Here is a 13,089-nt window from a genome sequence, read left to right on the forward strand (position 1 = left end):
GCCTGCCCCAAACATGGGCAAGGTTCAAGGCAGGCTGCATGAGTCAGCTGAGAGCCTCATAGCCCACTGTGGTTGGTCTCCCTGCTTCTAGAATCTTCCTTCTACACTCCAGCACCTTCCCAAGGCACCTGACTCTCCTCTGCTTAACAATCTTCCATGATCCCCAATTTCCTTTAGGATGACATACAAAGCCCTCATTGTGGGATCTACAGCCCCCATCATCTAGCTCCCACCTCATTTCCATGATTTCTCTCATGTCACTTCCCTCTCCAGTCTTTGATGCAGCCAAACTTAGACTGATGACCTTGAGACCCCACCAGCCACCTCCATATCTTCCTCAACTTCTTTGAATTCTTGGTTCCCTCAAGGTTTAACTCAGGTGCTGCCTCTTGAGAAAGAAGTGTCTAACCCCCAGCTCTGTGCTCTTTCCTACCTACAAATCCTTAAGAGTATCCTCTGCTGAGGGAGGTCCTGGAGCCCAAGGGCTCCCGGTCTGGAAGGCCTGGTGCTGAGAAAGGGCAGATAGGACGGCACCCTCACGCTGAGGGAGGCTTAACAGGATGTGATATCTTAGCAGAGGTGTAGGGAGAAGAACAGAAATGCCTCCTAATGAAGACCAGTGTGGCCACTCACAGAAACACAGATGTTGAGGGGGAGGGGAATAAGCATTGCAAGGAGCAGACATGTGGAGGCAGTCATGGGCCAGAGCCAGGGGAGAGATGAGACCTCTGGAGTATGAGCACCAAGGTGGTAACAGAAGCCATGAGGTGAGCCGGCCAGGCTTCAACAGAACCAAGGTGGAGGTAGGGAGAGGGTGGCAAAGGAGGAGAGCCCAAGCATGGAAGTGAAGTGGTTAGGTCGAGCACCTTGAGAAGAAGAGCAAGCAAGAAATTCCTCCACTAAAAACCTAATTTTGGTTCCAGTCTCCTCTCTCCATGGATGATTCTCAGGTCTGTTCTTCCCATCTAGTCCCAAGATCGGGCCTATGGGTCAGTCTTGCCCTCAGTGCCACTGCCTGGTCCCAACAGAACTCCTCCTCTTTCTCCCTAACCTCTCCCATTTCTGCCACAGGCATCTCTCCCCATCTAGGGGTTCCTGTTTTCAACTCTTGAGTTATCCCTAGATCAAGTGTCAAGTTTTTGGGATTCCACCCCTCCCTCTCCACCCAGAGCCGAGTTCTGGCCTGTGTTGATCAAGGCTTCTCCCCACCCCTCTCCATCGACCACCCAGGGCTCCTGGCCACTCCTACCTCCAGGTCCAGCCCTCTCTCCATCAGGTCTATAGCACTTCTGAGAAGTGAGCCTTTAGACTTTTGGCACAACGGGAGGAACTTATTAGAAAGCTATAAATGGTCCTTCACAATTCATAAGCTCTAAGAAAATCTGTGAAACAGCAGCCCCAGAATCAATGGGAGACTTTGAGATGCTGCTTCCCAGAAGGGAGATGATAGAATTCCTCAAGAAGGGGCGACATGGAGTGTGCTGGTCTCAGAATACAGAGACAGGGGTTGGAATCCTATCTTCCACATCTCACATGCCCCCAAGCCTCCATTTCCTTACCTGCAAAATGGGGATAAGTGTCCTCCTCTCTCTCACTCCCCAAGGGGCTTTGTAAACCAAACAGCATTCTACCGGCTCAAGACAAAAGATTTGAGTCCTGGACTTAACTCTGTCTCCAAGGAGCTGCATGTCCCTGGACAAGCAGCTGAGCAGCTCTGGTCCCTTTTTGTTACTTGTAAAACGAGGGACCTAAAATGAGCTGACCTCTTGGGTGCCTTCTAGCTTCACAATTCTGATTGGGGGAAGGGGGGGCAGAACAATGATAGTGATGCAAAAAAAAGGGGAAGAATGGAGATTAGAGTCAATAAAACATTTTTAAAATACCAGAGGAGAGGAGAAGAGAGTATGAACAGGGCAATGTTGCACTACCATGCTGATGTTCAAACCTATTAAAAGGAATCGGCTAACTGTGGGAGAAGCATGTTTTCGTGTAACAAAAATCTCTCTCCAGTCTTCTTTGTGAAAGGAAATGTTCATGTTGGCTGAAGATTTTCTGGTTCAAAGTTTAAGAAATTAAAAGGGAAAAAAATCATTCCAATGAAAGCAAATAGGGTGCAGGAAAATGGGTCATGCAAGGAAAATGAAAGAACGGGCTCCTGAGGAGCAGATGGATCAATCTCTTCATGACAGCCGGCCGTTGGGGAACTTTTTGAGGAAAGTCTCTTGCTCAGTTTTAGTTGGACCAAAACAAAAGTCTCTTCGACTCTGAGATTCCTTTCTCCAACCATTTGGTGGCAGCTTGCTCCCCAGGCCTTCCCCAACATGAAGTCAAATGCACTCTCAGCAGAGGCTCTTAGATCCAGTTATTCTAACTCAATAACAATTTACTATAGGATTTTTCTTCTGACTGTTTAAAAAAAACAACCAGGACTTCTCTCATTAATAAAACAGACACAAGAGATGTGGCCTTTCAAAGTTCTGCAAAATGAGTTCCTATAAATCAAATGATAATTTAAATACAACACAAGGAAGTGGCCATTTAAAGCATGGGTAGGGAACTTGATCACAGCCCAAGTTTCCTGGGGATAGAGGGCAGCTCGAGTGGATCACAACAAAAGCCTGGTTCTAGCTAAACCGGCTTCTGGCCACTCTTAGCAGGTCTCCTCACTCCACTGCCAGCCTCCACCCCTTTGCACAGGCAACCCCCCATGCCTGGACTCCTACCTTGGCTTTGCCAATTAGATCCCTCAGTTTCCCTTAAGGCTCAGTTCAATCACCACCTCCTATGGAAAAGCCTTTCTAATTCAGAGATCTATGAACTTCTTTTTAAAAGATATTTTGTCAACTCTCTTTTGGAATAATTGATTTCCACTGTAACCTGTGGTACTTTGTCTGCATTTAAAAACACAATTCTGAGAAGGGACATATAGACCTCTGTAGACCAATGGCCAGAGGGGCCCCAGAAGACCCTGTTTTCCTGGGACTTTCTTCTCCTTTGAATTATTTTGTATTCATTTCTCAGTATGTGCCTTTATCTAAAGATACTTTCATTTCATCTTTGTAACCCCAAAGCTGTGGGTAAAAGAAGGGGTGAATCAATCCCTCTTCCAACTGAACTAAACTGGCATGTGTTTACAAAGGCTATCTCCTTCTCTCCCATCCTGTATACCTCCTGAAGGTCTATGGGGGTGATCTAGAGATCAGGGAGTGATGTCAGCCCTGGCCAGATGCAGGACCATCACAATTTTGACTAGGTGGGGAAGAGTTATGAACTAGAGAAGGCCAAGGAAGAATCAATCCCTTGGCCTCTGATTCTTTATCTGGCTATTAGTTCAACCAGGCAATGGCCTCCAGGATGAAATCTAAAATGCTGCTTCCTTTTCAAGCTCCCCAGAAGCTGCTCCCTGCTCCTTCTCTAGGCGTCTTCCCCTTGATGCTCCCTCCAGTCTCCTGACCTGGACCCTCACACGGGACACTCCACCCACCTCCAGGCTTTTTCTCTGGCTGTGCCTCATGTATGCAACACCCTCCCTCCTCATCTTCAGTGCCTGGTTATCCCAGCTAAATGCACCTTCCCATCTGCCTTCCCTCTGCTGGGTACCCCAGCTTATCTATGCACATGTGGGCCACCCTTGGACTGTGGGCTTCTTGAGGGCAATCTGACTTTATTCTTCTCTGTACCCCAGGGCCTGGCACACCAATTTCCCAACTTGACCCTCAACTCTCCTTCAACCTTCATCACAAGACATCCTGCTCCCAGGATGGCATGATGATAAGATGAGACCACATCTGTAGAAGCTCCAGGCCAACTGGGCCTACGGGCAGCTCAACAGTGGCACCAGCTATGAGGAGAGCCAACATGGAGGCCCCCCAATGAGGGCAATGTTGGGGCAGCTGGGTCTGCTGCAGGGAAAGTGTCTCTCTGACCTTTACCATGACCTGCTACTGTAAGAAAAGCATCAAACACTGTCTTTCCTGGCCTTCAACCCACAGCTGACCACATGTGTTCTCTAACCAGCCCAAAGATCTGTCAGCTCCTTGTCCATGCTGAGGCCCAGACTTCCCCTACTCTAGGTCTGGCCAAAGTCACCCCAAGCCACCTGTCAAATAGGACTGACTTCAGGTCTTTGAAAAGGTGCTCACCTTCGTGGCCTTGTCCGTGGTGACATCATCTCATTCCCAAGGATGTGGTAGCGCCTGGCTTCATGCAGTAACTGGTAACAGTCAGGAGAATTCTGGATTAATTGGTCCACTTCAACAGTCTGCACAAAGTAGTTGGGATGTATGAGAGGCAGTCTCACATGGGTCAGAAGCTCCTGCAATAACGGTCTTCTCAGATCAACCGCCCTATAGACCCAACGCATGACAGCTTCAAAGACCATCTCTTCCTTGCCAATCACCAGTTCATCGCTACTGATATAATCAATGAGCTCATCTTTGCCAAGCTCCAAGAACTCTTCGTGCTGGGACACGTCCTCAAAAGTCTGTAGAGCAAAGCTCCTGCATTTGGTGAAAAGGGTCTTCAGGGAGTGCGTATCGGCAAAACGCTGAATCCCCAGGCAGTTGCAAGGATCCAGTTGTTCCTCCAAGAACTTGGCACAGGCGTCACGCAAGGCGCTGATCTGAAAGAGACTTGATGTCTCAAAGAGGTACTGGACGTTCTCAGTGGTGATCTTGACCTTTCCAGTATAAACGTATTGCAGAAAGCAGTCCATCGCTTCAGCCAAAATGCCATTGATCTCCACCAGCATCTCGCGGCTTTCTCTGTGATCATTACAAAACATGGCTCGGAAGTAACTGCTACAGGCTGAGAGGACTGCCCGGTGGCAGGGGAACTCCTTCCCTTCCACACAAATGATGACATCTGTGAACAGGCGACTGTCTCGGAATTCATTAAAGATCTGGAGTATGTTTTCAGCGTGGGAGGATCCTGAAGAAAAGTCGAAAAACTCATGGCCTGTGAGAGATTTGGGGTCCATTTCAAACACTTTACGCTTAATGGCTGGGGAATCACGCACCCCAAGATCCTCTCTGTTCAGTCTGCGGCCCAGGATTAGTACCATGGTTACATCAGTTGGCTATATACTTGGGAGAAAGGCCTGCTAGGGATCTTCCTTTCTTCCTAAAAGTGGAGGGGGAAAAAAAAGCAACATTTCTGATTGGCAAAAAAACAGCTAATAATTTCATTTTTTAAAAAATACTCTGCTGTTGCACACGACCGAGTTCAGGGTGACTACTGTTTATACCAGTCTAGCCAGGATGCTTTCCTGGGGAGTTGCAGATGACTGTGGACTTATGTCCAGAAGCAGGGTACACATATTCTGGGCTGTACAATTTACAAAGATAGGTGGACTGAGACTCATGTGAGATGTAATGATGGTAGCGGGATCCCTTGTCAGGATCCATTATGGTAAAGAAAATTGTGATTACCACTGCATATACTATCTGCCAAGGACTGGTCAGGGAGTTGTTATCCAGACTTCAGGGTCTGCTATTTGGGCACAGGATGGGAGTTGGGCTATGGAATTCCAATTTATATCCTGGTTAGATTCTAAGCTGTAATGGAAACAATTACCAGTTAAACAGCTAGGGTCCTGGACTTGCTGTCTGGCTAAACCACACAAATGAGAGAGTTGTATTAGACAATCTGTTGGTTAGAGAAGGAAGAGTTTTGTGGTAAACTGAATTTATCAAGTTGCTGCCTAAAGACAGATGACAATAGGCAAGTAATAAAGTAAATAAGCAGGGACATCAGAAAGTTGGCAAACCTGGAAAATAGAATGGGTCCATGTCTCTGATAATGAGGAAGCAAAAATTTTAATAGAAGAAAGTCAGTCATGTCAATAACAAGGATTGTGATTTAAGAAAGAAATCATAAGGTGTGGAACCCAAATTCTTATTTAAAAAAAAAAAGAAAAAGGGGAATTGGGAGGAATATGCGAGCGTTTGGGTTCCACAAGAATGTGAAGGAAGAATTTGTTAGTTTACTTTACAAAGACTGGGGTCTGCCTTTATTGTTGCCTATGACCTCAATCTGATCAAAACCTGTAGGTTGGGTCTGCCCCACCTGGTTCTGAGATTAATTTAGGGTCTGTATCAGTCTCCTTTGAGAATGACTGGCCAGAAGGGAGAGGAACAAAACTTTTCAAAGTATATATATAACACCTAGCAGTTCCAGATTTTGGTGCCCCTCTCCCCCTGAGAAGTGTGCCATTTATTAAGATGTCTTAATAAAAATCACTCTGAAAAGTAAAATAAAATAAAACAAAACTCTGCCATAGATAATAGCAGAATCAGAGGCTACCTTCAAAACAGACCAGCACAGAGGACCAGTCCCAACCTAAGGCTGCAAACTTTCCTCTATTGTCCTGCCACTCAAGTCCACTCTGATGCCTTCCTGGGAGATGGAGAGAACTCACTCAAGTTCTCCAAGACTATGCTAACAAAGCAAGGAATAGAGCTTATTCCGTAAAGGCTTTAAATTGAAGCCTGAGGACCAAAGACAGAGAAGACTATCCTTGGAATCCCCTCAAGTGCCACAGATGGTCCTTCACTAAGGTACTACCCATCCCCTCTCAGCCTCCCCCCCCCCCCCGGAAATCAGAGGATCAGTTTGACAGATATCAACCTAGAAGGGATTTTACAAGCCATCAGGCTTATTCTTTATTTTACAGATAAGGAAACTAAGGCACAGGGGGGCTACATGACATGTCTAAGACTCTGCCATCAAATTACTTTATATATATTACTTTATATACATTTACATATATTTTCTAATTTACTTATCTGTATGTAGTTGGTTTTTTCCTATTATAAGCCCACTGAGGGCAGGGTACATTTCGTTTTTGTCTGTGTTGTCAGGGCCTACCCCAGCAGTACTTGGCACACATCAGGTGACTAATAAATGCTCACTGAACTTAAGGATGGCCACCAGATATCACATTTCTTTTTTGGATGGAACAAACTCTTTACATCACGCCAGGGGTGGAAAGCTCACCATCTTGCCTGTTTGGAGAGAAAACACACACTGAGATATCAGTGTTAGGAGGCCTTAAATGATTCTACAGTGAATAAGTCACAGATCCCTAGCAAGAGCACCCATCACCTTTGTCTTGCCTCTTCTCCCTGACAGGCCCAGTCACTTGCAGCCAAAGGGCTGACCTGGGGAGTCAAAAGGAACTGAGCTTCATCCCCACCTCCAATACCCATGATCTGTGGGACCTGGGGTCAATCACTTTCCCTTTACTCCTCTGGGCTGCTGAATCTCTTTATATTCCAATCTTATCTCTTATGATCTCACTCTCTTCTCTTTCTTTCTAAAACAAAACCCATGAACACTATTTCTCTCTCTTCCAAACTTCCCTGTTGCTGAGGATGGCCATCTCTGGTGGAGGGGCTTTCATCTTGAAAGTGTTCTTCCGGAGTGGCTAGGTATCGAGCACTGGCCCTGGAGTCAGGAGTACCTGGGTTCAAATCTGTCCTCAGACACTTAATAATAACCTAGCTGTGTGGCCTTGGGCAAGCCACTTAACTCCATTTGCCTTGCAAAAAACAACAAAAAATAAAAACAAGTAAAGTGTTCTTCCAAGTAGGAGTGCTCTTGGTAGAGTCAGAATGAACTGTTTGTTAGCACAACTACATCAAAGCTCTTTGGGGGATTCCAGCTCTTTTGGAGGATGTCTCTCTTACCAATCTGTCCAAAGCATCACAATCATTTCTAAAAGAAATAAAATTGATGATTTTCAAAGAGGACCTTACATTTATTCTACATATCCTTACACACACACACACACACACACACACACACACACACACACACACACAGTTGTCCCCAAAAGAAGCTAAGGTCCTTGAGGACTGCTTCAATCCCAGGGCCTGGCACATGACAGGGATGTCATAAAGGTATGCTGACTGTTGCCTTTCTCCCTTCTCCCAGATAAAAGCAGGGCCTCAGGTGTGACCCTCCCCAATTTCCCTGTCCACTGCCCAACATTCATCCACCCCTGCACAAGAGAAAGCACTTCTGGTGCTCATCACTGGCTTGACTTGGGTGAATCAGATGACCCCTTGAGGCCGTGGGTCCCCAATTTGCCAGGGAGGGAATCAGACAAGACTGACCTCTAATAAACAAAGCTCCTTATCCTCAAGGGACTTACACTTTAGGGAGGGAGTCATTTCAATCTCTCCAGTTTTTCTCCTGCAAATATAGCTCTGGAGAGAAACCTCTAGTGGTCCTGGGTTCTACAGAAGCCTGGCAGCATGTACTCTGGACTCTCAAGTCATTTTAATAGGAGACATTTCCTGAACAGCAGTAACAACTAAAACAAGGCCAGATTTTCCTACTCCTTTAATTCCTTGCCTGTTGTTTCCTAACAGAGCTCAGAAGCCTGTTTGCTTTTAAGTGGATAAAATGAGGATTAAAAAGAATCATTCTTGGGGTGGCTAGATGGCGCAGTGGATAAAGCACCAGCCCTGGAGTCAGGAGTACCTGAGTTCAAATCTGGCCTCAGACACTTAATAATGACCTAGCTGTGTGGCCTTGGGCAAGCCACATAACCCCACTTGCCTTGCAAAAACCTAAAAAAAAAAAAATTATTCTTTGTTTCTGGAACTCCTAGAAGAGATGAAGGATTCATTTCAATTTTACAAACAGTTATTGAGCTGGGCTGTAAAGGGCCTGAGCAGAACAGGAGAAAAGACCCTGGTGTCAGGGACCCCTCTGCCTTACTAGTAAGGATCCACTTCAAAAACAATGGCAAAGCTGAGCTTACTTTACTCCTTAAGTCTACCGGGGTCCCCTATTTATTAGTGGGGCTCAAAGGGAACACAGATTGAGAGCTGGGGATTTCATAGTTAAATTCACTCATTTGGCAGGAAAATATCCCTGGCACAAAGTTTCTCCCAATGGACTGGACATTCTTTTCAGTCCTTTCTATCACCAACGATAGGATCCTATGAAACTGCTCCAAATAGGGGCAAAGAATAACATGGGAAAACGCCTTTATCTTTGCATGGTTCATTAAAAGAAGTCAAGAGTCCAATATGTTATAAACCTAGCCACCTAAAAAGTCAAGTTACTTTCATTTCTGTGATAACTGAAAAAATGATTCAGTCATTAGTAGCAGCAAGTAAAAGGGATCAGAGAGAAAAACAGGTCAATCCAAATTTCAACCAATTAAAACAAATCTGGGCTAAAGAAAATTTCTTAGTTCTTTTTTTTATTAATATATTTCATCAGGGACAATCAAGAAATGAACAACTTTAGCAAGAGGGAAAAGACTCTACCCACCTCACACTTCCAGTCTAAGTACCTAAACATTAGTTCTCAAAATTATACACACCCACACCCACAACAGGTACCATGTTTCAGATGTAAAAATCCTTTTGAACTGTTGAAATTTCTGAATAAATTAAAGAAAATCTGTAATAGAAAGGTTGCGGTGAGAGCACTGCACAGAAGGGAGGTCTCAGAAAAGGAAATCTGGGATATAGGAGGAAGGAATATGTGGGGGAAAGTCAAAGGGGGAGAAAGAGAAGTGATATCTGTGGTTGATATACAACAAATCACCTTGAAAAGGGGTTTAAACTTGAGGTCTGAGTCTGCTTTTTAAACTCTTTTGATGACTATTTCAATAATAACTCTTTTCCCTTGCCATTCTATAGAGTTTATCCTGATAAACAGATCTCAGGATGTCACTCTCAAAACATTATTTTAAAAAGGGTCTTCACCAAAGACAAAACAAACGAGATTAAGAACTCTTGACCTAGAAGGAAAAAAAGGGAATTTAAGGAGAATTTTGGAACTATATAATCTTAACACAGCATGATATAATATTCCAATTATTCCAACATCTTATTGTCTCTTGCCCACCAAAAGAAGGATAGTTAACTTTCAAAAAGTGGACTAATCAAAACAGAAAAATCCTACTAAGGATCTGATTCTCACTCATGAGGAACAGGTATCTGAAGTAAAAATGAGAGGACCCTGGGGGGAAGTGACCACTCCTTTCTAGAGGCTGTGACATAGGAGAGGAAATCTGGTCAGTGACATGAACCCTAGAATTGGGCACAGACTTCCAAGCAAATTTCAGGGAAAGATGAATGAGACTCAAAGGAAGAAAGAAAATGCTTCAGAGGAAATCAGTCCAGAAGTGATAAGGAAGACTCAAAATGAAATTCTGAAATCATACCATGATGCAACTCTAGTAAGGGAAAAAAAATGGGACTGGTCTTTAGAGACTAAAGTAGATAAAAGGGGCCTCATTAATGAAGTTAGGGGGCAGATAGGTGGTCCAGTGGCAAGTATTGGTCTTGGAGTCACAGGAAGACTTGAGTTCAAATCCAGCCTCAGATACTTAGTTCTTACTAGCTGAGTGACCTTGGGCAAGTCACTTAACCCTGACTGCCTCACATCCAGGGTCATCTCCAGTTGTCCTGATTCCTATCTGGCTACTGGACCCAGATGGTTCTGGAGGAAAAAGTGAGGCTACCTCCTTGATGTTGTGGTCTTCTTCAAGAATGAAGGACAAGGGGCGGCTAGGTGGTGCAGTGGATAAAGCACCGACCCTGGAGTCAGGAGTACCTGGGTTCAAATCCAGCCTCAGACACTTAATAATGACCTAGCTGTGTGGCCTTGGGCAAGCCACTTAACCCCATTTGCCTTGCAAAAAAAAAAAAAAAAAAAGAATGAAGGACAAACATCACCATCATCATCATATTTTATAAAGAAATGCAAAGAAGGCTGGGTAACAAAAGTCAAATGTAAAAGTGTGGCACAGTCCTATAAAAAACACCCTCATGAATGCTAGTTCTCACAGAATGATCTGAAGCTGGCAAGGGAAGCTAAGGATAATAAAAAGAGCATTTTGTTTTGTTTTAAAAAGCTATGTGGAAAGCTTAAAGAAAGGCTGGACCCTTGGCTTAGGGTGGCTGGAATGATGATCTGGATGACAGAAGAGTTCAGCTGTCCAAAAATGGCATTGACACTGGCAGGAGGTGGGGTGGCCCCCTCCTTGTTGCTTTTCCAGCTCTGAGACTCAAGTACCACTTTTGGGTGTGTTGTATTGAGGTTTCCTTCTTTCGGAGCTCCTGGATTGGCTAAGATGGCTGCTGACCTCCCTTTCAAATCAAATTCTACAATTGTTTTGTTTACAATGAGAATATATCATGTCATTTTAATTGGAAAAGTTCATCTGGGACCAAGCTAAACAATCCTAATGCAACTTTCTCCCCATTCAAACACTGTTTTCTTCTGTACTCTGCATCTATCAGCTCTCATTTGGGAAGCAAGTTCTGGCTCCATCCTCAGGCCTCTAGAATCAGGGCTGGCCATCACATTTTGTGATTCTGGAATATTCTTGCATTGAGTGCAACAGTAGATTAAAGTGAATTTCCTTCATTTTTAGAGAAGCTTTTCCAAATTCACTTTTTGTATTTTGTTTCTTCTTAGATGATAATTGTGGGCTAGTCCCCCCACCCTCTCCTGGCATAAAAGGTAAGGAACCAAGACTTCCTGAACTAGTGGTTTAGGTCAGAGCTGTCAAGGATGTTATTTTCCTTCTCTATTGAGCCTGGGTGTTTCTATCATTCCGAGGCTGAACGTGCAGCAGCCAGCCTTGGTGCCGCCCCTCTAGCCCACTGTGGAATGGAGCCAGGAGCTCTGTCCTCATCTCCTCTCCCTAGGCAGCTGGTCCCCTGCTTCCCCACCAGGTCAGGCCTTATATCAGAAGCTCACTCTACCTCCCTAGAAGCAGGAATTATGGAAGGAGGGAAGAGGAGCACTTCACAAAAATTTTCAAGAAAAAACTAAAAAACCTAGACTTCACTTGAATTCTAAAATTAGAAAATTGCAGGCATATTTAAATCATCTGAAAAAGACATGTATATTTATCTTCTGAATGTACTCAAATAAATCATAGCAATGGGCGGTCCCTATGACAGATTTAGAAAGTCAAGCAGGATGAAGACCTTTGTTTTTTTTAACATTAGTCCTTTTATTTTGAAGAAGAAGATGACCACAACATCAGGAGATATTGCCATGACAAGCACACGAACTGGATTTGAGTGAGGGGGAACTGTGCTAAATCACCAGTCTCCCTTTCTTCTTCAGAGCCATCTGGGTCCAGTGATCGGATAGGAATCAGGACTACTAGAGATGGCCCTAGATGCAAGGCAGTCAGGGTCAAGTGACTTGTCCAAGGTCACATACAGCTAGTCAATGTCAAGTGCCTGGCACTGGAAGATCAAAGCAATGAACACAGTCCCAGGAGGAAGCCTGGCCACCCCAAGGGCATCCTGACCCTCTACCAATATCTCAAGCGGCACATTTACTCATTAAACTTACATCAGGCAGGAGGGACCTAGCATGACCTCCTATGCCAAGATCCCCTTCACAAATAACCATAATACCATATCTCACAGGAGAGAGGGACAGCCAGTGGAAGGTTACAGCCTTGGGCCTCAGGGAATACTTAAGAAGGAATGGGACAGTACAGGGCCCATGGCAGTCCAGTTTGGCCACAACATGGGGGGGAGGGGAGGGGTTGTCCAAGGAGGGGATTGCATGAGATATGGTAGAATTACTCAAGTTATTCAAGTATATTCAAAGTGGAAAACAGTTGTCAACAATTCTTGGACATCTTGTGTAGCCAAAAAAGGTCCTTGATCATTGTGGAATTGGTGAAATGCTTTAAGTCATTGGAGAAAATGAAATGAATTATATAAATGGGAATTGGATTGGAAGTAGTTAAGGGGGATCATTCATGTCCTGTGGACTTCTGACAAAATAGTAAGGTCGTTTAGAATCTGGAATTCTAACAGCAAGACAGTCTAAAGGATGAAATAGTTCCAGCCCAGACCTTTGGTGGAGAATTGAGGTGGGGAGATAACTTCCATCTCCTCCTCTCTCTGTGATATGCAACCTCCAAAGAGTCAAAAAGTTCTGAATTTGGCACTGAGATGGAAGCAACGGCGCAGGATGAGGAGCAGCAGCAGGAAAGACCTTCTACTAATCTGAATTCTCCTTTTAGATGTCTATGGAGCCTAACAGCCTGAGCCAGCTTGAAGAAAAAATGTTGGTAATAGGATTTCA

At 44.6% G+C, this 13,089-nt stretch overlaps 1 protein-coding gene across 7 annotated transcripts in view; it reads right to left on the reverse strand.

Moving 5' to 3' along the window:
- Positions 1-13,089, reverse strand: part of KLHL24 (kelch like family member 24) — a 44,290-nt gene that overhangs the window by 25,625 nt on the left and 5,576 nt on the right. For 3 of the 7 annotated variants that reach the window (XM_074189507.1, XM_074189512.1, XM_074189510.1), the window contains one exon: positions 4,143-5,121. In XM_074189507.1, coding sequence (XP_074045608.1) covers positions 4,143-5,062 — 920 coding nt within the window. In that variant the 5' untranslated portion in view covers positions 5,063-5,121. Of the gene's footprint in view, positions 1-4,142; positions 5,128-6,785; positions 7,005-13,089 lie in introns of all 7 variants that reach the window. The other 4 variants (XM_074189506.1, XM_074189508.1, XM_074189511.1 and 1 more) reach the window with 3 other exon arrangements.

Source organism: Macrotis lagotis, chromosome 5 (assembly GCF_037893015.1).
Source record: "Macrotis lagotis isolate mMagLag1 chromosome 5, bilby.v1.9.chrom.fasta, whole genome shotgun sequence".
In the NCBI taxonomy this organism is placed as follows: domain Eukaryota; kingdom Metazoa; phylum Chordata; class Mammalia; order Peramelemorphia; family Peramelidae; genus Macrotis; species Macrotis lagotis.